The sequence below is a fragment of the Polistes fuscatus genome, unplaced genomic scaffold (genome assembly GCF_010416935.1).
Source record: "Polistes fuscatus isolate 324 unplaced genomic scaffold, CU_Pfus_HIC Scaffold5, whole genome shotgun sequence".
In the NCBI taxonomy this organism is placed as follows: Eukaryota; Metazoa; Arthropoda; class Insecta; order Hymenoptera; family Vespidae; genus Polistes; species Polistes fuscatus.
Window position 1 is genome coordinate 4,635,635 of NW_025113129.1, and position 24,986 is coordinate 4,660,620.

Below are 24,986 nucleotides of genomic sequence, written 5' to 3' on the forward strand. Positions count from 1 at the left end.
AAATTTGGCATTTTGTAGAAAAGTATTCGTGTATAATGAATGTATATATGTAAATATGAACACATGTTCTTACATGCAAAGTTTATATAAAGTTTGTAATTATCCTGCGATTTTAGAATTCATAAAAATGAAATTTACGGATGAATATTTGCAATAAAACCTTAATTAACCTTATTAATCGATGAACAAATGACCCAGATAAATTGAGGTTGAGATAGGAGTTATTTCTTTTCATTACTGAAGAATTTAATCCTTCACCTGGCGAGGCCTGGGTCATGTGGCTCCCAGAGCTCTGAGTTCAGACAATATAAAATTTATTAATCAGAACAAAATTAAATGTTAGGCGCCAGTTAGGTCTTTCCCTAACAGATATATTAATCAAATTACCCAATCTATGCAGTCTTGACTAGCAGAAGGAGAAGGAAACAAACACAGGCGGGTGTCGTTTGGTGACCCAAAATATTGCGAAATTTCAGAAAAGAATGAACAAAGACTGAAAGAAAGAAACTTACGTGACTGATGCAGAAAACACTGATCACTGATTTAACAATTAACTCTATTTATATTACAAAATGAAATACACTCATACTCTCTGTTGAGCTCGCATTTAGTCAAAAGTAATTCGAGAGTAAATAATGTAAGAAAAATAATAATATAAAATAATATAAAAGTAATAAATTAAAAAATGATAAAATGTGATAAATGATAAAAAAATGATAAATTAAATTACATATAACTAATAATAATAATAATAATAATAATAATAATAATAATAATAATAATAATAATAAGAAAAGAAGAAGAAAGAAGAAGAAGAAGAAGAAGAATAAACGCAATTAAAGCTATACAATAAAATATAATACAAAAGATAAGACAAGAAGTCAAATAAGAATATTACAACAAAATCAAATATATAAAGTAGACTGCTAGAGAATCTAATATCAAAAACACTGACGATATCGCTTCTTACCATTAAAGAAATGTACAAGTTAACAGTTCAAATAAGTTCGTATAGAGTTTCAACTAAACCGAGCTATCAGACGGCTAGCGGAAGAGTGTCAATCTTTTCCTTCCTAACAAAGAGTTTTCCATCTTTGGCAACAATGTTCGACGTTGCCACCGCAATTCTTTCCTAATTTACGAATCGCTTGCTCTTATTTTCTAGTTTCGACTTCGTTAGCCTCTCCTAGTCGTCGGTTGTCGAATTCGTCGTTATCTAGGGGATACGAACAAGCACTACCTATGACAATGTAGATACATAGTTAGTAATCTATCAGTTATATTTCATAATATCTAGCCGTGTGACGTCTAGGTGCGCCTTTTTACGGATTTTCCTGTCGCAAGGTTCAATAAATAATCTGAACAAAGATGAAATTTTTTAGGACATATTTTTTGAAAGCAAATGAATGCACTTCTGTGTGTTTTTTGTTATCGTAACATAAATATGTATATTTATGCATATATCTTATATCTCTATTTGTATAGATTTTTAATGCTTTTTTAAGACTCGTCATTCTATTCCTGATATCTGTAAGAATGGCCTAAATTCATTGTCCCACAGTAATTTTTAAAAAACTTCTATAGTGAAAATAATCTAATGTACCAATGTTTGATTCTAATTTATCCTAACAATGCGTATTTTTTGACATTCATACAGGAACTTTTCTTTCTTTATACTTCCTCTTTTTCTCCTTTTTTTTTATTAGGACTTCGTCCTGTTATAACAGCTTTTTTGTTGCTATTTTTAGGAGCGATTTATTGTTCTTACCGCAGGTAGGTTGCTAGTCTCACCTTTCTTTATACTCATTCTCAGAATTCTAATCTTTTTTTCTTTATTGTTCTTTCCTTCCTTTCATGATTATTCTTACCAGGTTCACGCATATTTCAATAACATTCAATTTGTATCTATATATTTGATAAACTTGCACGAGGAAAGAAAACTATATTAGACCGTTTACGAACTGTATCGTAAGATATCTAGATCTGAAGTGGTTACGTTTTCTTCCGATGCACATCGCCCAACGCACTATATCCCCCACCATGCGTGTCAAGGGGCTCTCGTATGCACCTCGTATGGCCTTGCACTCCTTTGCAACTCTATTGACGACGCATCTGCAAAAACCAATCAGCGCAAATTATAAATTCCCTAGAATGGCTAAAATACCCCAAACAAATCTAAGTGTTTATGCATTACATTAATATGCTTAAGAAACATATATGTGTATAGAATAAATATATTAGCCTAATACTAAAAACGGGAAAAGTATATAAATTCCTTAAATACTGATACATATATATTATAATACATTCGTTAGACTTGCTTTGGGAACATTAAATCTCAGTTATCTGTTTTACAGAAAAGTTGTTTAAATTATATTAGTTATAAGATATCTATTTACTATATATTTGCATATAAAATTCTAGTGATACCAAAATTTGTAATGACTTATCGTTATAAAATCATTTTTTGATTAGCCAGTTTTTATCAAACGATTAAATAATGATAAGAACGTGTATTACTTCCACCTATCTAATGAGAACGGTAACATTTCTTGGACTTTGGTAAGCTACGACTGCGTCGGATCAGCATTGAACCTAGTGATCAACACGTGATCACTGCTAGAAACAATAGAGAGAGATCTCCCCTCCACTACGTCCAGCCAGTACGAGTCTTACGTAAGAATCTTAAAGGTAAAGAACTATAAAACCGCGCATGGGAATCCGTATCATATAAAAATAATGCGAACAATTTATTATTGCAGAATGAACTCGCATATTTAAGCCGTCCTTAATGGGTGTCGAACATATTCGTTAGACTTTGATTAGGAAACAAACTACGACACTATTAAAAGTAAATTTTTATTGTTTAGATCTTTGGTATATTACCCAATTTTTAGGTAGTCTCTGTATTAAAATATATAGAAATAACCAATAAGTGCTTCCAAAAATAAAATTAAGTTTCGTTCTTAATAGTCGTTTAAATTTATAATTTCAGGCTTGGAAAAATTATCATTTTTGCTCGACAGAGAAAGATTAAAAATCTTTACTCACGAGTTTCGATTTATTAGTAGAGATAAGCTAATGCTTTTTCCTCGAGACATAACTTTTCCGTACAATTAGGTAAGATCTTCTTCTTCTTATTATTATTCTTATTATTATTCTTATTATTATTATTATTATTTTTGGTGAACGACCAATGCCTTAATCAGTACTCCAGTGTTTTTATCATCACTTGAAAATGCCGTCACGTGTAACTATCAAAAGTTGTATATTTGGTGGGAATAAGAATAGGATTATAAGTTACAAATAAATCAGATATATTTTTGAGCCCAGCCAGGACTCAAAAGTACACTTTATTTGGCTCGTCAGGAAAAAGCTTTGCACCTGGATGAATTATATAAACGATCAATTCTTAATAAGTAGCCGTCCCTAAGCATCACTTTTTCGAACGTTTGCTGGAGGTCAACGAAGCATATGAATATTGGTTTATTCAATTCTATTGATTTTTCGGCTATTTGTCGTAATATGAATATTATTACGTCCACCGTGGATCTGTTCTGTTGAAAGCCTTGCTATTCTTCGCTTTTTTCTGTCTGTTCTATTTCCTACACCAGGATTTTCGTCATCAACTTCTGTACTACACTTAGAAAGCTAATTCCGCGGTAATTCTTGGTTTATTTCTTTGTCTCTTTATTGAATATGAGTATTGTTATGATCTCTTTCCATTGGCATGCACTTGCACTTTTTTTGTGTTTAATGTTTTATTAAACAGAGTACTTTTCCTCTGTTAGTGCGTTTCCTTCATATTTGACTATTTTGTTTTTTTTTACCGAGGGTAGGTTTCTAGCCTCACGCTCCAATCCTCCTCTTTATATATATATATATATAGTCTGGGCTTTTGACCACCTAGGTATAAACTAGGCGGATTTCCAAACCTATGAAAAATTTTAATAACCTAAGAAAAAATTTAATTTAAATTAAGTACGTATTTAGATAGGAGAATTTCAAACACGTGCGTGTTTTAAACGATTTATAAAATTATATTTTTATTATGAGTATTTTTTTCATTTTAAATATGTCTGCTATCTGCTTAAATAAAACCTTTAATTTTCTATACTATTTATATTCACATTGAATACTGAGTATTTTTTTTAAATTTTTTAAATATAATTATTTGTTATTATGTTTAGGATATAATGCATAGGAGTATAACTTTTTCCTCGCGTACATAAATACACACATCCGTGTTTTTTTTTGGTTTTTCTGTGTTAATAATGAACCTTACCTTGATTACGTGACTATTTGATGAGGAAAATATTAAGTGTAGCAGATAAAAAAAATGTTTTTGGACGAAACAATATTAGAGTTTCAAGAAAGCTTGAGAATGATCAAATAACATATAGTTTAGATATAATAATATATTTATTATATTATAGATATAATAAACTATAGTTTTAGATTAATTTTTAAGGAAATCCCTTCATAGCATTATGACGCATGACTGAATTGTCCTTTCTGCATTTCGAGAGTAATCAGTCGCTGAAAACTCTTCTGTTTCTGGACAAAACTATGTGTATATACGTATACGTTAGTGGAAAATGTGTTTCGTGAAACAAGTGAATAACTTAAGTCAAAAAGAGGCGAAAAGAGTAATAAACGTCGAGAAACAATGTAATTTTACTCGTTTAATCTTTAAAGTACACTTTTAACTTTTCATATTTCAATACATTTCATTTCATATTTCGTTTCATATACGATATCATTATCTTTTTCTAAAATAAGTTACAAAATTTGCGTATATAAAGAGGAAACAACGAGAAGACTGATTAAAAGTAGGTAAATGTATACTTAACGAAACTTACATAATTCTTGTATAATTTTACACAATTTTTTAATCTTAGTTATAGAGATATTGTTCGAACTGCCGTATTTCCTCGTCTTGTGGATTCCCTTCATCAATTTGTTGCTAAATAATTTTAAACACAGTCAAAATTAATGAGATATAAAGCTTACATATAATAATAATAGTAATATATATTTATAATAACGCAGTAATAATTATAATAATTATAATAATAATATCGTAAAAGAGTTAATCGAAACAAAAAATAGATAATGTCATTATTGACATAAAAATAAAATGAATTACCTCTTCGTCGGTCTCCCCAACGAAGATATTTTTCTCGTTGTCATCTGGGGAATTATCTGTTAATATTTGACGAACAGCGATTACTGAAGAGTCTGCGCAAAATATAGCATTTAGTCGTTTTAAAAACCATGACATTTTTGTGTTATATAAATTTTGAAATTTAGTCTCAGTTAGTGTATTTTCCACAAAATTAGGCAATAATATAAATAACCCATGAAGGGAAGATTCTTTTCTTTTTTTGCATAATTTTTCCACATTAGTGTCTCTTAAGCTATCTTCGTCCAAGTCGAGCGAGGAGAAAATGAAGAATTTTACGTGTGATGGACAGTGCTTTCTGCTATATTTATCGAGTATTTCAGTAACTTTAAAATACTTTAACGAAGAAATTGACGAATCTATCTTCGTTCTCTGTAAATCGAATATACCATCGAGTTGACCTATAGTTAAAGCTTCTTTAAATATTTTGTCAAAGCTTGTGGCATTGTTTAAGTCAACCTCTTGTCGAACAATGATCGTTGCTCCATATTCGCGCCATTTAAGGACCAAATTTTCGTTACTTTGTTTTGACATATTAGAAACAATGATAAATTTTCTAGCTCCTTGTTCGATCATCCATTCGATCAGTACTTTTCCAAAGATATTAAAACCGTCGATAACGAGGTAGCATTTATCGCTATGAAAGAAAAGTTGAGGAATTAAGTTAGAGAATTTTTTTTCTTCTTGCAAGTTGACCAAAACCTGTAAAAAAATACATTCGTATCAAAATTGTCAACAAATCGAACGTATTATTTCATAAAGTTTATACATAATTAATTACCTTTCCGTAACGTTCACAAGCCTTAATTTTTCTTTCTTCTGTTGCTCCCTGAATCATAATTCTTCGTGATATAATTGGTTTTATTATACCCGTTTGTAGAGCTTTTCTCATCAATTCTTCTAATTCTCTCTTTCTTTTTTGTGGTAACTTAATAAGGTCTTGTAAACAGTAACTATATACACTTATGGAACGATTAAAATTAAATAGTGGTAATGGATTACAATTAGGCCTTTTAGAATCGTAAATCATTACCAAATGTTTCATATTTTTAACAATGTCCAAACAACTTTCCATATCGTCTAAGATGGAATAGTTTGCAACTACAAAATCAAAACCTTTGCCTTTCGTAATATTCATAATATTAATTGTATAGTCTTCAACTTTGATAATATTAGACTTTGGTAAACTTGGTCGCAACGACTCGATCACCCGTTTTTCTGCATCCGTTTCGTAAGTAGTGTAAACATCAAAATTATAAGATAAGGATAAATTTATGAGAGCCTGTCCTACGTCGCTAGCACCATAATGTACTAACACAGTTTTAATTTTTTTAAACCTCCAAGTATCCGAATGCAAAATGCAGAAAGCTGCCAAATATGCTTGGGGAATTGTTGAAGCATCTTCGAAGCTCATAGTGTCTGGAATAATCCAAGTAAAATCTGGATCGGCTAAAATTTCATTACTTATAGTAAAATTATCAACTAGTCCCATTACTCTACGACCTTTCTCATCTGTCCCTGAATATTCTGTAATAGATATCTGTGATTCTAGGCTGACATCATTTTTTAACCAATATTCGTATGCACCTAAGTCAAATGCAGAACATTTTACCTTCACCATCCTATTATTTTTTTCTTTAATCAATGGTAATTTTTCCATCCATACTAATGAGCCTGATTTATTAATTTTCGCTTGCCAATGCATAGAAGAAGTAGACTTTACTCGCAATGGCATCCATCTGTATGTGCCCCATACCCCGTTTGGGGCTAATACATTTTCACGAAGATTAAGTTTTATTTGTGATTTATAGAATTCATTTTGAAGGGAGAATTTCGGTGCCTTAGCATCTTGTAAATCAAAAATTTGAAGTTTTTTATACCCCGGTTCTCCTTTTATATCTCGAAGTATCTCAAATATATCATTATCGATAATAGTGTTAACCACAAATATAACATTGTCATATTTTGAGTCTTGTAGGCAGATTTTTAACCGATCTAAACAGTTTTCGTGGTTATTAACGACAACAGTTTTTCCTAAATTTCTTTCTCTATGTAAAAGAAGAGCTGTACGACAGAGAGCAATTTTTATTTTCAGGACGACGTTTAATCCCACACTTGTCAATACAGAAATCGCATCATCTTCCTCTTTTGTTTCAATGATTGTCAATAAAAATGATTCTTTACCGAGAGTACTAATAAGTCTTCTTACATCGGTATAATGCGCGTTATTTATAATCGTTAAAATAAAATTCTCATGAATTGTTTTATAAAGCAACTCTCTAGCAATTAATTTTATGTTGAAGTTTTTCCTCGTCCTTTTTATGGTATTCTCGAGAAATTCCAAAATATTCTCAGTATTCTTTTTTGACTCATTCGTTAACAATATCTTTTCTTCACTGCTCATGCTAATATTTTTTGAAATTAATCCTAGTACTGCGTTTAATACGTCGTCGATATCCATCTTTGTTTTATTGATATTCTGGATAAACCGAAGTTCATCCGTGACAATTTTCAAATTTCTGTTTTTAAATATTATTTCTTTAAATAGGATTCCACTCATTGTAATTCCGGGGCAAGCAATTACGTTTGCCCGTTTTTCAAACTTCATCGGTAAGGCTACGAAAAAAAATCAGTATAGTTCATATAGTTTGTTAAACTATGATACATTACATTATTTTTTGTCGAAACATTTATAAACACGATATTTAAATAAGTGATCAGAAAAATGTTTTTTAATAATATAACAAGTTTGATGTACGAGCATATTTGGTGTAAAAACTATTTTTATGTCGTTTGAACGTATTGCTTTCTTGCATACTAGTCATTTTTGTTTTAACAAATTGTCTAGTAAATGTTAGTACTTATACGTTAAAAAATTGCTGCCGATTATTTTTGTTAAAGAATAAATATACATATATAATGTATTATCAAAGCATAATTTAATGAATAATATTAATTTTAATTTTCTATTCTTTGATTGTAAATAAAGAAAATTAAAATTTATTTATTTTTAGTCCAAAAATGCTCTTAAGATTCTACACATTTATTTTAGTTTTTATTTACGTGGTAAAGAATTTGAAGAGTTTTAGAACTTTTGGTCTATATTGTATCTTAATAATCACGAGTAAATTAATATTAGGTTTCAAATTCTTACCATTGTTTTCTTTCATTTTTTCTGTTAATTGTTCCATGTCGATGACGAGTTTTTGTATCCTACTCGGTACCAACATATTTTTATTCCTATTGCTGATAATATGGACTTGAACTAATCCTTCTAGTAATAACCTCCAGTCTCTGCTCCATTTAAGCGTTCCATTGGAACACGATGTAGAAAGTCCGCTAATAATATTGTAAGATTCTTCATACTGGTAACCATGTAAAAGTAGATTAGAGTAAATATTTTCTTCGTCTAAAATTTTCGTTTCTTCTTTTAGTAAAATGATTTCTGGAATATCTTCCTTCTGTGTTTCTGCTAAGCGAATAGTTCCAGAAGCTATCATAATTTCATCTTTAGTTTTTACTTCAAATTTTCCTGAACCTGAAAATTTGCATTATTTCAAATATTGTTTTAAAATATTATATTTATAGGATTGCTATTTATACCTTTAAATATCATAATAATTAAACGAATTTTGCCATTTCTAGGTATTTCTAGTAATTTATTGTGAATAATAATGTTCTCGAGTATAAAAGAGTTATTAGCCTTATTCGGTATTAAATTCGAGTACATATTCACAACCAACTTTAAATAAACAGCTGAAGAAATGATAACATTGCCGTTTATTTTAAAATTTCGTAAAAACTTGTATTTATCTGATTCCAAATCTACCAGTTCTTCTATTTGTTGAGTTTCCCAAAATTTATCACTTGCCACGTGCCTGTCAAACATACACAATAATAGTTTATAGCATCCATTTGAAAAAAGTCTATTTTGTACTTACCAATCAGAACTGTGTTCCCATCGAACAAGAGAAGAAATAGATGGGGTTTCTCTGGAAACAGGATAAGGAACTCTCTGATAGAGCTTTCCTGGCGTAATTGGAAATCCAAGATTATAAAGCTTTCCTAATGTGGATAAAATAAAAGTTGCATTGTCCTTATGGCCTCGTTTTGTTAATGATAAATTAATGCAACCACTGTCCAATGATTTTCTTAGAATTGCCTAATAAATGAAAAGTATTAGGTTATTTAATTTAAAAAAATTGTATTAAAATATATATTCCAACAAATAAACCTGTAAAAGTCCATGGGGAGAAACTTCAATCGTTACAGCGTTTTTTGGTAACATTGTTAATATTTCTTCGAATAAGACAGGAGAAAGCAGATTATTCGTATGATATTCTGGTGAAGAAAGGTGAGCTTTCATTAAATGCCACTCATTTTTCGGAATAGACGTGCATAGCCAACGTTTACTGCGATTTTTTGGTTGAGAGATGACTTTTTTTAAATATTCTAACAACTTTGGACCAGCTGGAGAAATGTACCGACTATGAAAAGCAATATTACCAGTCGGCACGGTTTTAGCAAATATTCCTTTACTCTAAAGAAAATATAATTACAGTTTCAAAATTTTAATATTTTAAATGTCTATGAAAAAATATCTCCTAAGCATTACCTGTAATTCTTTTACAAAAGCTTTTATGGACTCGGTAGGTCCACTTATGGTAGAACTGTCGGGTCCATTATGACAAGCAATATCAATGTCTTCAGGACAGAAATGTCGCAACTGTTTGTAACCGAGACCTACTGCGGCCATCGTTCCGTGTATCAAATCACTTTCTACTGAAGCCAAACCACGAGAAAGAGCGCTTAAAATCATTTCCTCAGCAGTAAAGCAACCATCTGCGTAAGAACAACCCAGCTCACCAACAGAATGCCCGATCATGTAATTCGGTTTCACGCCAACAGCATATAGAGTATCCACCAGACCGATCTATGTAACAATTATTCGAAATTATTCATTTAAAAAAAAATAAAAAATAAACACTGCGCTGAAGGGGAAACATTAGATATATTATTACTTGTATTGCTGCTATTCCCAGAAAGCAATTTATAATATTATCGTATATTGTTGGATTTTTATCGCATATAATATGCACAATATCGTAACCTCGAGGTCTTAAAACTACATCACATTTTTTTATTGCTTCGGCAAAGATTGGTATTTTCATTAGTGATTCACCTAAAAGAGAATTTTACATTTAATATATACGAGAGAGAGAGAGAGAGAGAGAGAGAGAGAGAGATGTAACATTTTTTTAATTATTTAAATATAATATTTGTAGTACCCATTCCGGTCCATTGTGATCCCATCCCCGAAAAAACGAACCAGATCTCTCGAGATTGAACTGACAAATTAGCTTGAACCATTTCTATCGATTGCTCTGAATCAGCTGCTTCAAAATCTGGAATTACTGTATACCCAGAATACAGAGAATTGGAAAATGGTTTCTCAGTAATATCAGTAATTAATTGAGCCAATTCATCATCTCCTCTATTCGAATTTAACTAAACACAAATAGAATATAATTCACGATCATTTTGCCTAATCAATTCGGTCGTAAAATAAATATCTTACAATATCAAAGATCGACGATATCATTTCCTGAGTTCGACAAGAAGCTACAAAAAGTCGTGGCATATTAAATGGTGAAAGTTTTCTCCTTTGCTTCTTTTTTGAATGACGTTTTAGGATAATGTGAGAGAAGGAACCGTTTAAAGCAGCTGTGTTAACAGCAGCGTAGCAATCCGTCCAAGGTGTTGGTTCTGTAATTACTTTTACGCGTCCATCCCGAAGACATTGGGCCTCTTCTGGAGGCTCGGAATAATGAAGATTCGGAGGTATAACTCCGGTCTCCATAGCAATTAGTACCTAGAAATAAAAAATAAACAAATGTGAAATATTAAACCAAATTTGCGTTGTTTTATATTTAATTTTGTTTTTCAGTAAATTTACCTTGATTATCGAATTTATTGCATTATTATTATAAGCGTTACCAATGTTTGACTTAACAGATCCTATTAAAAGAGGATTAGAAAGACTTCGATCTTGACCATAAACAACATCTATTGCCTTTAATTCTTCGAGATCCATTGATTTTATTGCTGTACCATCGGCCTCGATGTAAGTTACGTCGCTTGGTTTTAGGCCGCAGTGTTTCAATGTCTGTTTCATTATTTGAGCCTGAGATTCGGCTGTGGGAAATAGACACGTGTTTCTTGGAATTGCTTCAGTGTACTTAACAGAAAGATTAACGACCTCGGCATAAACCCGCTTTGCATTTTCGGCTCTTTGAAGGAAAATGGTTCCTACCGAGTCGCTTCTCGAGAATCCAGACGCTTTCTTATCAAAAGATCTATTTACCCCGTCTGTTGACAACAAACCTAAATAAAGGAATGCATAGAACAAAAAATTATTTATAAATTACGAAAATATTTAACTTGATGTTCTAAGACTTTTAATTATCATTGAAAGAAAAAAATATAAAAAAGACTGCCTTTTTGTCTTTACATGCAAGAATTGGAATTAATTATACCTAGTATACTCTTATTTTACCTAAATCATGCAGTTGGTAAGATGTTTGGGGAAGTAAGCTTAAGATTCCCCCACTAACAATCGCGTAATCGCAATCTCCAGCTTTTATAGCATCGTACGCTTTTTGAATTGCTAATGAACTTGATATGCTGGTTGAATCGATAGTGCAGCTTGAGCCAATTAAACCCATACAAAACGAGATCCGGTTTGCTAGCAAACCACGACAATACCCCAGTAGACTATATCCATTATCCTATAATGAAAATAAAAACAATTGCACATAGAATGATTTTACCTTTAAGGGGTTATACGCAGTTGCGAGGCTCGAAAAAGACGTATTTTCATGAATTTTTTCTAGAAACAGTTTTTATTTCTCAAACAAAAGGGATGGTAATTCAAATAGAGCCAACTTTTGAGAATACAATAGCGCGTCGATTATCTAAAAATATTAATCTGCACCGCTCCTGTAGATGATTTCCTGAACGTCCTTTAAAAAAAGACGTTTGGCGGTGATCTTCATTTTGGTGGATTGGTCTATTTGAAAAAAAGTTGTTGTTTTTGACTAAAATTTTCGCTCTAAATTGTTACAAAAAAATAGTAATAAATTTTTAAAAAATTATTCCTTATACTTAATACCTGAGGAATATATCTAAGAAGATTGTGTAAAAATTCGAAACCGATCGGTTAAGCCGTTTTTGAAAAATCGAGATCACCGACTTTGAAAATACCGTTTTGAGAAAAACGCGTTTAAAGTTTCAAAGAGACGTTTACACATAGTTGAAAATTTTTGTTTGCAGCTTACATGAAGTAAAGAATATTTGTCGGATCGATTTGAAATTTTCAGAGAATATATTTAAATATATGTACATTTCGAAAATAAAAAAAAAAAAAATCGATTTTTTTTAAATTCTAACTGCGTATAACCCCTTAAATGAAATCCATTAGATCATTCTATTTACTTACTTGAGTTTTATCTTTCAGTATATAACTATCTGACTCATATAAACTCAATACTCCGTAAACATTGGTTTTCTTGTTCCGTAACTCTACAGGATTTATTCCGGCATCAATGATCGCTTCAAACGAAACTTCCAATGCCATTCTTATTTCTGTCGATAGAAATTTTGCCTGAATTGCACTAATTCCAAAAAAAAAGTTATCGAATTTCGTTAAATTAGAAATGCGTCCTAGACGCGATGATACTTTAGACGAATGACCTAAAAAATAATAATTTAATGAAACAAAAATAACGCACATTATTCCACTTAATTTTTATATATAAACAAATTAAACATATTCTTACCTAAATTCCAACTTGTATTATCCTCAGATACGCAGTCTTCTCCATTTAATAGATTTGCCGTTAAATCTTTGATATTATCACTCTTTGGAAATTTCCCCGATATTCCGGAAATAACCACTGCATTTTCATCTAAGCCTTCTACTTCCATATTTGCTAAATGTAGCAACACGCGACAAACTATCAGCTACAAATTCGTATGACAAATAAAGCTATTCATTAAAATCGCTGTTTATATAGCCAATCGAATAAGTCTAATTTAAATTGTTAATTATGCCTAATAGTTTTGCAATTTAAATGTGTTTACTTTGGATTTTGCTGCGTTGTCAATGCATGATTGTATAAAAGAAATCTTTCCCTGGACTACCGTTGACCTTTGATTTCTAATTGTTTTCATAAAAGAAAGATATTTCCGTATGATCTAGAGGCTAAAGTATTCGAAATACTTAATTCTATTAAATTGACAAACATTTAATACTAGCTGGATATGAAAATCTTGTCAGAATATAATAAATCCGTTGAGCAGACGTAAATAGCAATATACTTCAAATATAATATAGTTTTTTGGAAATACTTTTTGAACACTCTTAGTGCAGGATCAAAGTATTTAAATATTACGGAAAACTATCAATGGATAACATAAGAAAGACTTCAATAACAAGTACAATTTTTTTATTTAACATTTCAATTAAAATTCTATTGAAAGCGTTATACGAATCATTAATCTCACGAAATAGCATTACTGGGAGAAATATTTCCGGCTGTTAATATTACACTCAAACGAAATTTTAATAAAAATTAAATTAGCTTGTAAGAAATATGGGGCATTAGAAATATCCAGGACACTTATTGGATTTCTAAAGAGGGAAAATAATAACTAGTTAATGAAAAAACTAAAAAAAAAAAACAAGATAAAACTATTTCAACTCAAGTACTATTTGTAGATGGAGACATTCTTATTACAAATGTTCTTGATTTAACCGCACGTTTAAGTATATATTTATGCGATTTAATCAGCATATTTAATGTGCTTACGTATGAGACATTGTCATTAACTGCCATTTTAAAAAATTCTTTCTCACGGCGTTAGATGACCTTTGATTTCTAATTGTTTTCATAAAAGAAAGATATTTCCGTATGATCTAGAGGCTAAACTATTCGAAATACTTAATTCTATTAAATTGACAAACATTTAATACTAGCTGGATATGAAAATCTTGTCAGAATATAATAAATCCGTTGAGCAGACGTAAATAGCAATATACTTCAAATATAATATAGTTTTTTGGAAATACTTTTTGAACACTCTTAGTGCAGGATCAAAGTATTTAAATATTACGGAAAACTATCAATGGATAACATAAGAAAGACTTCAATAACAAGTACAATTTTTTTATTTAACATTTTAATTAAAATTCTATTGAAAGCGTTATACGAATCATTAATCTCACGAAATAGCATTACGGGGAGAAATATTTCCGGTTGTTAATATTACACTCATACGAAATTTTAATAAAAATTAAATTAGCTTGTAAGAAATATGGGGCATTAGAAATATCCAGGACACTTATTGGATTTCTAAAGAGGGAAAATAATAACTAGTTAATGAAAAAACTAAAAAAAAAAACAAGATAAAACTATTTCAACTCAAGTACTCTTTGTAGATGGAGACATTCTTATTACAAATGTTCTTGATTTAACCGCACGTTTAAGTATATATTTATGCGATTTAATCAGCATATTTCATGTGCTTACGTATGAGACATTGTCGTTAACTACCATTTTAAAAAATTCTTTCTCACGGCGTTAGATGACCTTTGATTTCTAATTGTTTTCATAAAAGAAAGATATTTCCGTATGATCTAGAGGCTAAACTATTCGAAATACTTAATTCTATTAAATTGACAAACATTTAATACTAGCTGGATATGAAAATCTTGTCAGAATATAATAAATCCGTTGAGCAGACGTAAATAGCAATATACTTCAAATATAATATAGTTTTTTGGAAATACTTTTTGAACACTCTTAGTGCAGGATCAAAGTATTTAAATATTACGGAAAACTATCAATGGATAACATAAGAAAGACTTCAATAACAAGTACAATTTTTTTATTTAACATTTTAATTAAAATTCTATTGAAAGCGTTATACGAATCATTAATCTCACGAAATAGCATTACTGGGAGAAATATTTCCGGCTGTTAATATTACACTCAAACGAAATTTTAATAAAAATTAAATTAGCTTGTAAGAAATATGGGGCATTAGAAATATCCAGGACACTTATTGGATTTCTAAAGAGGGAAAATAATAACTAGTTAATGAAAAAACTAAAAAAAAAAAACAAGATAAAACTATTTCAACTCAAGTACTATTTGTAGATGGAGACATTCTTATTACAAATGTTCTTGATTTAACCGCACGTTTAAGTATATATTTATGCGATTTAATCAGCATATTTAATGTGCTTACGTATGAGACATTGTCGTTAACTACCATTTTAAAAAATTCTTTCTCACGGCGTTAGATGACCTTTGATTTCTAATTGTTTTCATAAAAGAAAGATATTTCCGTATGATCTAGAGGCTAAAGTATTCGAAATACTTAATTCTATTAAATTGACAAACATTTAATACTAGCTGGATATGAAAATCTTGTCAGAATATAATAAATCCGTTGAGCAGACGTAAATAGCAATATATTTCATATATAATATAGTTTTTTGGAAATACTTTTTGAACACTCTTAATGCAGGATCAAAGTATTTAAATATTACGGTAAACTATCAATGAATAACATAAGAAAGACTTCAATAACAAGTAAAATTTTTTTATTTAACATTTTAATTAAAATTCTATTGAAAGCGTTATACGAATCATTAATCTTACGAAATAGCATTACTGGGAGAAATATTTCCGGTTGTTAATATTACACTCATACGAAATTTTAATAAAAATTAAATTAGTTTGTAAGAAAAATGTTGCATTAGAAATATCCAGGACACTTATTAGATTGTCAAAGAGTAAGAATAACTTCCTGTTTTTAGAAAACTAAAATGGTTTTTAAAAAAACTGTATTTATTGTGCGTTTGCAAAACGATTTGAAATTTACAGCATGAATTTCTTCGCTTTATAGCTTTTTGGTTTATTGTTCACTTTTACTGTATATGTGAAAAATCAGTTACTTTTTTGTCTAGTCATAAAGAACGAATACAATTGTCGTTTCTCATAAAAAAATTTTTCTCTATATATTACTCGAGCAGAAGTAAAATTTTAGATTCTTCTTCATGGGATCATTTTTGTAATACATATTCATAACTGCTTTTTGTTATCTGAATCGATGTAACTACGATTATAGCTTCAGCTCTTTTTTTTGAGGGGGGGAAGACGAGTTCAGAATTTTTGTTTTAACGTCTAGTTTTTCGTCTCTTATGATCGTTTACTCCTATTATTTAATGACGGGGGGGGGGCTGTAAATTCGGTCGAAAAATGGCATATATTTATGAATTTTTATTAATGAAACGGTTAATATAAATGATGTTATTACAATAGGGTATAGTCAAGTCATATTTGAAGAATACTCTGTGAAATTTTCGGGAAAACATATAAAGTTTTGAGTGGCAGCAACTTTTGTCAGGCACCGTGGAAAAAACGCGTTTTGCGGTGGACATCAGAGCTCAAAACTGGATGATTGAAAACAAAAAACCCAAGCTATTTTGTTAGTTTATAAGTTTATCTAGGTAGTCGTGTCGAGAAAAAAATTTTGTTTCATTTTTGGATTTTTGGTGGCATTCTAAAGTCAAAAACCCGATTTTCGACCAAAAAACCAGCATTTGAGCCCCTATAAAAATACTTCAAATAAAAAAACAAAAAAAACTCAACAGCGTTACCTCGCTAAATATGTGTAAAAAAAGTGTGCAAAAATTCAAATCGATCGGTTCAGTAGATTTTAAGTGACAGTATCCATCGACTTTTAAAACGCAAGTAGTGGGAAAATCGATATAAAGTTTGACATTGAGAAATAACAAAATTCATCATAAATAAAAAGACAAGTTTTTCTTTCTCATCATTTTACTGGCGAGTGAACAAGTTTACCAGATGGATATCTCAAGGAGATGACTATTATTAGTTATTTAGATAAATAAATAAGCGGTTGACAATCAAGTATTGTAAAAAAGAAGAGTCATAATGTTGTTAATAAATTATTCCGCATATAGGCAGGAAATACTCGTCGTCGTCGTTGTCATCGTCGGGAAGTAATGTTGATGCACCGGATCGTCAGCGTAGAGAAGAATTACCCTTAATTCCATTTGAGCGAATTCTGAAAGAGCTGAATGATATTGATCCAAAAACAAATCAACTAAAAGACAGTTCAGGTGAACTGCAATCTGCTGAGGAAGATAATATTGATTCGGCAGCAACTACAAGTGTTCAGGCATGTGTCAGTACACAACTAGAAGCAGCTCCTATAGTATCGGAGGAAACGATGCTGGATGAAAAAATGCTAGAAGCATTGGGTAAGCGGTTGGATGCGGAGAAGAGAATAGCTCCAGCAATCCATAATATTTTATGCTTACGCTGGAAAGAAATTCTAAAAGAGGGTTTTCCAAAAGAGGAGCGATAAAGACCTTTGAGTAAGTATCCAACCCCAGAGAATTGTTTGATATTGGAGCCTCAAAAATGAATGCTGAGGTCAAGGCATCTCTTTTGGAACAGATTCTATATAAAAATAAGAGGCTCGTGGAAAAAGCAGCAGAAAGTTTGCGCATGTTTGTCTGCTCTGGGGCCATTAGTTTCTGATCTCCTAAGAGAGAAACTTCCTGATACTCCTAAGATGGTTCGTGCTTAGTGATATGGCGTCGATTTTAGTGGACTTACAACGTGATGAATCGCTAACAAGGCGTTTAATAATCACAGCGAAAATCAATCCGGCACTAAAAGAAACATTAAACTCCACAGGCATGGATGAATGGTTTTTTGGGAAGCATTTGGGAGAATCGCTGAAAACAGCCAAGCTAATTGAACGTTCTTCAAACGAACTGAAGCCGGTTAGTAAGGCAAACGTTGGCGTTAAGTCAAAAAAACTCGAGAGTCCCTTCTCAGCTGGTTTTTCGAGTGCGTGGATCGAGTGGGGAGAAGGAGGATCGAATCAGTACATGAAGTTAGCGATTCCGGCACAGTTAAAGTCATCAAAGCATAATAAAAAACAACCGTCCTTGATTTTGCCGATCTTCAGGGATGACCCTTCCGTCTGTGTAGTTAGTGCTATTAAGCAATACTTGATCAAAACTGATGAGTTGAGAAGTCGAGAAAATAAGCTGTTCATATCTTGGAAAAAGCCGCACAGGGCGGTTACGTCTCAGACACTCAGTCGCTGGATAAAGACTGTTCTAAAAAAACAGTAGAGTTAATAAGGACATTTTCACAGCATACAGCACTCATCACGCGGCATCATCATCGGGAAAGAGAAGCGGAGTTAATAGAACATAATTTATTATGGCTCGATTACATCTGATACTTTATAAGTTTTACATTACATTATAACTCACCTTGCTCGTTTTAATCATGAGTAAATATCATTTGCCGTGATTAAGAGCATATCTTATTGGTTTCTGATATATGTATTTTTTCATCATTATCATATCTCTCGAAATGTCTTTAAATTTTTTATACCCCTTTTAATTTATATCAACAAATCTCGCCCGGTCGCTTAAAAACAAAATATTTCAATAGAGCTTAGTAGTTCTTAAAAAATTCATTAGCAAGTTCGAAACCTAACCAACATCGATTTTTATCATTGAACGTATATCAGAACCGGTTTAATGATCGATTTTTCAATTTGAGATTAAAATTCTTCATTGCATGTTATGGTTTTTCTATATTTAACTTTTATTTGTATATCGTTTCTATGAGCAAATTTTTTTTTTTACGTTGGATAGGGAGCTAGACTGATCCAACAACCTTCCTCCTTTTCCCGGGCTTAGGACCGGCAACATGATCGCTGATCTCGATCCTCCTAGTGATCATGCAGGCGGAGTTACTACCTACAAATTACAGGGGAATAAATCTTTTAAACACTTCATTGAAACTAACAACAAAGGTTATAACGAATAAAATTAACAGCTTAACGAATCTAGAAGACGAACAACAGGGATTCAGATCAGGCAGATCGTGCACAGACGCGGTTTTCATCATAAGACAGATAACAGAAAAATCAATTGAATACAACAGACCAGCATATGTGTGTTTCATTGATCTGGAAAAGGCATTCGACCATGTGCAGTTAAAGGATGTTATACACCTCTTTTATAACCGGCAAATTCCGAATAATCTTATCAAGACAATAGAGAACATCTATAGAAACAATAAGATCCAAGCAAAGATAAATGGTGCCTTGACTGAACCGATTGATGCAGGTCGTGGTATCCGACAAGGGGATTCCCTAAGTCCCCTGCTTTTTAACATCATTATGGACGAAATAGTAAGAAATGTAAGACTGCTAAAAGGATATAAAATGGGCAACGAAGAAATAACCATCCTATGCTATGCTGATGACGCTGTATTAGTGGCCGAAAATGAGGATGATCTACAACGTCTACTACACCGATTTAACTGCATAGCCAAATCATTCAATATGAAGATATCGGCCCAGAAAACTAAATGCATGACAACGTCAAAGACACCGTTAAGGTGCAAACTGGAAATTGAAGGGAAGGTTATTCAGCAGGAAATGAGATTTAAGTACCTAGGAATAGAAATCTCAGGGTATGGTGATGTTGAAGCAGAGGTAAGAGAACAGACAATGAAGGCATTCAGAATAGCGGGTTGTTTGAATGACACAATATGGCGAAACAAAATCATGGATATAGAGACCAAAGCAAGAATCTATAAGGCAACGGTGAGACCTATTATTACATATACCGCAGAAACTCGACCAGACACAGCGAAAACGAAACAGTTACTAGAGACAACCGAAATGAGAGTTCTTCGCAGAATAGTTGGAAAAACACTACTGGACCGAGAGAGAAGTGAAGATATAAGAAGAACGTGCAAAGTGGAGAACGTTAACGAATGGATACTAAAAAAAAAAAAAGAATGGAACGAACATATTAACAGAATGGACAACGGAAGAATCGTCAAAATTGCACGGGATAAGTCACCGGTTGGCCGCAGAAGCACGGGGCGCCCACGAAAACGATGGTGCGACAATTTAAGAGTGCAATAGGCAGAAAAAACGTCGTTACGAAACAGGCAACTTGCCTAAATTAAAAAATGAAGAAGAAGAAGAAGAACTTTCATTTGCAATTACAGCTACAAATATTATATAACTCTACTACCTATAAATTATATTATTTAATGTATAAGCTAAATATGATTTATTATTTGCATTCGATTATAAAAAAAAATATAAATATTATTAAAAGATCGATCATTTGATCGGTTATTGTTTGAATGGAAATAAATTGTAGTTAGATTAAAGATTTAATAAATCATGCACGCATAACATTAATACTTACAATTAAATGAATCAACAGATTGAAGAATATACTTTTATATTTACATATTTGTGTGTGTTGTGTGTGTTTACCGGTGATATGTAATTGTATTATAAAATTTATATTGTAAATATGAAAATCGCAATGCTTTTTGATAATAATATTCGAGAATCAAAGTTTCCTCGTGGCAATTCCAATTACTAGCACCGAGCAAATACCCTATACAAATTTCACATAGTCCGCTAAGTCGTTCGCGTTTGTACATAAAGGCTTCGTCTCTAGAGTGGAAGCCATACGCACGTATACAAACATACGTACTTTTATATCCGCATATTAATTGTTCCGCGAATAAAATGATTCCATTTATTAGCACTTTTGTCGCTTGTACTTAACACAATGAACTATTTACACTTATATAGAGCCGTTTGTAGTAATAATAAAAACGTAAGGATAATGAAAATTTTTAAATTCACATTTAGCGTTAACGGTTCAAATATCAACGGATTTATTTTATTAAAATAAATTAAAAATATAATAAATCTGTAAGATTGAAAACTTCCATGCAAATTAAAATACATATTTTTGGAGAAATTAACCAAAGGCGAAAGCGGAATATGGAAGCTTCCGTAGAAGAAATCAAGCAGCTTAATTTTTTTTACGAATTCTACAAATCAAAAGGTGAAGTATTCGTTTAATTTATTTTCGCTTTCACATTTTAATTCTTTGATTATTCTTTATTGTATCTTCCTCTTCGTTTGTTCTTTTTGTACTTTTATTTATTTTATCAAAAGTTCGTTGTACGACCGAATAAAAAATCAAAAAAGCAATTAGAAAGGTGCTTCACCATTACGATTGGAGTAAGTATATTTAGTCCGAGCAATTGTGAGGTCAAAGGTTCGGTGCTCGTGTTTATACCGCAATCTGTATATAATAATAATAATACGTTGTACGTGTAACCTCTTCTACAACGTGGTCAATGTTTTACGTGCAAGTTATTTCTAGTTAAGCGTTTCTCGTTTTCTGAATTTATTATTAATTTTTTTTTATTATTAAACATTCTTTCGTCGTATGTCAAAATAATGAAATATTTCGTTACAAATACATTCATATAAAATAATGACAAAAAGATCACATAAACGTAAAACAATAGTTGTTGCATAAACTTATCGTAGTGTATCTAATTATTTGCATCTAATTATTGGTCGCATGATTTTTTCAAAAATTCTTTATTGAGGTCTCTCGTAAGCTTTTACAGAACCTCGGTCCGCTTACTTTGGAAGCTGCTTTGCCACAGAAAATTGAAAGCATGGATGCTGAATCTTTGAAATTCGGTTGTGATACAATAGGCATGTGAGTTACAAGAGGCTTAATGTAGCTAAAATATGATACAAATTGTCTAGTAGAAACATTACCTAAATGTCGTATAAATACAGCATTAGTTGTAGTGCCACCATATTATGTTGTATTATAGAAACTGCTTAGTCATTATTTATTGAAAGATTTAAATCTTCACGTAAAAAGTTGAGTAAATCAGAATTTTCTGAGTTGAAAATAACATTAAAATCTTCACTTAAAATCCTTAGTAACTTATCCTCCCTCCCTTATACTCATATATGCCCCTCCAATTGTTGTGCATGGAAATAAAGGTTATTTATATAACAAGAAAACTATAAACAAAGACAATAATACATGGAGGTGTGTTTCATATCACTCAACGCTACTTTGTCCTGCAATAGTACATACTGATACTGAAAATCTTAATGGTAAAATATAATATATTCACATTTATTATTTTTTATTAACATTAGCTATATTTATATTTTTATGCGATTTTAGGCAATGTACTCGATGATGCTTCTGAACACAATTATGCCGCCGATGCATCATCCATGGGTGCTAGAGTCGTATTAAATAAACTAAAAAAGCGTGCTGATAAATCTGATGGCAATTCTGGAGCTATTATTGGGTCAGCACTTGCTACTGTGTCATCGCCTATAATAGCGAGGCTGCCGAAAATGGCTTCTCTCACTCGTGATGTTCAACGTGCTCGTAAAGTCAATGTGGAAGCTGTGGAAAAACCCCAATCACGCAAAGATTTTGTTATTCCTTAGTAGTTGACTGTTACTGGTAAAGGGCATAAATTGCTATTGCACGACAGCGGCGATAACCGAAATCGTTTTTTAATTTTCGCAACTCAAGAGAATTTAAATGCTTTGGCTGAGTCTCAGGAATGGGCTAGCGATGGAACTTTTTCTTCGGTTCCGTCAATTTTCAAGCAGTTATACACAGTTCATGGCTTTGTAAATGGTAAATCTCTCTCTTTAGTATATGTGTTGATGCCAAATAAAAATGAAGACACGTATTTCAAAGTTTTATTTGTGTTGAAGGATCATTTACCAGGTGGTAATGTAAAACGAATGATGGTTGATTTTTAGTCTGTATTTATTAATGCATTTGGACTGTGTTCCCTCGGTGCTGATGTATCTGGATGTTTTTTCCATTTTTCGCAATGAGTTTTCCGTCAAGTGCAAAGTTTATGGTTGTAAAAACAGTACAATAACGATGTTAGGTTTGCTCTGAATGTGCAGATGTTAATGGCTATTGCTTTTGTGCCTAAACATGATGTATGTGCTGCGTTTGATGAACTGGTCCGGTGTAAATATTTTGAAGAAAATGAAGTGGTTTTGAAGCCTTTAGTTAGTTACTTTAGTTACGTGGATTGGTGTTCCTTCACATAGCGGTAAGCGACGATTAAAGCTATATTTTTCGTTTAGGCTATGGAATTGTCATGATGTTGTACTTCAAGACCTAATGAGGACAAACAATTCACTCGAGGGTTGGCACAACTCATTTAACGGTAAAGTTCGTGTTAATCATGCATCATTGTCCAAGTATATTAGTGTCCTGAAGTGTGAGCAGTCCATTACTGAATGTTTATTAGTGCAAATGAATACTAGGATGACGGTTGCTGCTAAAAAGAAGAGGATTTACGTGGACGTTGATTTACGGCTTCAAAATATTGTAACTGATTATGATCTAGCTAAAAAGTTACAGTTTCTTCATTATATTGCTGCTGTATTGTCATTATAATTTTTTTATCCATTAATTTTTCAGTTATTATTGATAATACCGAGATTAAAATAAAATATCAGTAATTGTTCAATTTATTGTGTTCCACTGCCAAAGAAGTAATTATTCTTAATCCCATCCTAATTGTCATAAGGTTGAATAGTCGCAGTTAAAAAGTCGTCAGTTGAACTATCACTCGGTTGAAAAATCGTCGGTTTAACAGTCGCAGTTGAAACGTCGTTGGTTGAAATGTTACAGAACCCTCACAGTCATGTCAATGGTAGTGGTCACAATGTTAGTTATATCATTCGCATTGTGATAGATTACAATACCTCCAGCTGAAACATTTAATCGTTTGTATTGAATTAAACAATTGCAATTTGGTATACTAAAGGACTCATAATCATATAACTAAGTTTTCCTCAACATTAAAATTTGAAATTTTTGTATAATTGAATCAATCAGCAGTTCATCGGAGTGAGCACTGACTTTGATAATGGAAAGTATCAAATTGATGATAGTTGCTATCCGCTAAATTCATAACAATTTTTGTACCAATAATCACAGGCTGAGGCGATGGTGCAGAAGTCATTAGTAAATTCGAAGTTGATGGAGTACATAAAATTTCATTCGCAGTTAATTGGTATGCTTGTGCTATCATTTTTTTCATGTGGGTATACTCACTTCAATTCTCGGTAATAAAATAAAGATTATGCAATCTCTTCTTGTAAAAAGAATGAAAGTTATTGCAATAAAAATAAATTTTACAATGTTTTAAATAAATAATTTTTAACATTAATATAATATTTGTTTCTCTCTCTCTTTTCTTAAACAATATTTCTATTTTTACCTATTAATAGATTCTTGTTTAAATTATTTTTTGTCACTGTAAATGCATTCTATACGCATAATAATTCACATGAAACCTCTGAATTAAAGAATCTCCCAATATAATACATTTCCTATTTATATTTTAAATTTGTAATAACTAGGATGCAGTCCTTCTTTAATTTTTTCAATAGAAAATAAATGCACATGGTTTCTTTGCAGTGTGGTAAAAAGAAGACTGTCTTCCAAAATCTTTCATGATTGCAGTGTTGTCAGCTTCTTTTTATCGTTGTGGAAAGTTATATGCTCTCTCTTGCAGTAAAATAATTGAAAACCTATGAAGAAAGAATAATTTTATTATTGCTGTAAATAAATATTTTTCAAGAAAATTATAATATTTGTTTTTTTCAGAAGAAAAATTTTTATTTTTACCTTTTAACAGACACATGTCTTGCTTGTTCCTTGTAACTGCAGCTACATTCTATTGGCATAAGAATTTAAATGGAATCTCTATGAAGAAGACATTAGATGATGCAAGTCTACAATATTTTCTTGCAAATTAATAAGCAA

The 24,986-nt window shown here is 31.4% G+C and overlaps 1 protein-coding gene and 1 long non-coding RNA gene across 2 annotated transcripts; both read right to left on the reverse strand.

Annotated features, from left to right (window-relative positions):
• Positions 1-4,672: 4,672 nt before the first annotated feature.
• LOC122522081 (fatty acid synthase-like) lies at positions 4,673-13,171 on the reverse strand. The gene is made up of 15 exons (XM_043642888.1): positions 13,024-13,171; positions 12,684-12,937; positions 11,742-11,973; positions 11,142-11,569; positions 10,764-11,057; positions 10,474-10,693; positions 10,207-10,367; positions 9,801-10,118; positions 9,420-9,725; positions 9,127-9,347; positions 8,789-9,063; positions 8,340-8,723; positions 5,967-7,801; positions 5,150-5,887; positions 4,673-4,966 (listed from the first exon to the last, which is right to left on the reverse strand). The coding sequence occupies exons 1-15, from the start codon at positions 13,169-13,171 to the stop codon at positions 4,898-4,900; spliced, it is 5,883 nt and encodes a 1,960-aa protein (XP_043498823.1). The 3' UTR covers positions 4,673-4,897.
• Positions 13,172-24,677: 11,506 nt separating this feature from the next.
• LOC122522390 lies at positions 24,678-24,882 on the reverse strand. Its single transcript, XR_006305045.1, has 2 exons — positions 24,849-24,882; positions 24,678-24,751 (listed from the first exon to the last, which is right to left on the reverse strand). It is a non-coding gene; the product is annotated as an uncharacterized LOC122522390 (long non-coding RNA).
• Between the last annotated feature and the right edge of the window lie 104 nt (positions 24,883-24,986).

Bases quoted from the DNA above. Each gene is read 5' to 3' on its own strand.
- LOC122522081 (XM_043642888.1), bottom strand. From the start codon at position 13,171: ATGGAAGTAGAAGGCTTAGATGAAAATGCAGTGGTTATTTCCGGAATA. The intron at 9,348-9,419 runs GTTTATTTGTTG...TTCATTTATTAG, and splicing joins CTCCCCATGGACTTTTACAG to GCAATTCTAAGAAAATCATT. The intron at 7,802-8,339 runs GTAAGAATTTGA...TTTTTTTCGTAG, and splicing joins AAAAATGAAAGAAAACAATG to CCTTACCGATGAAGTTTGAA.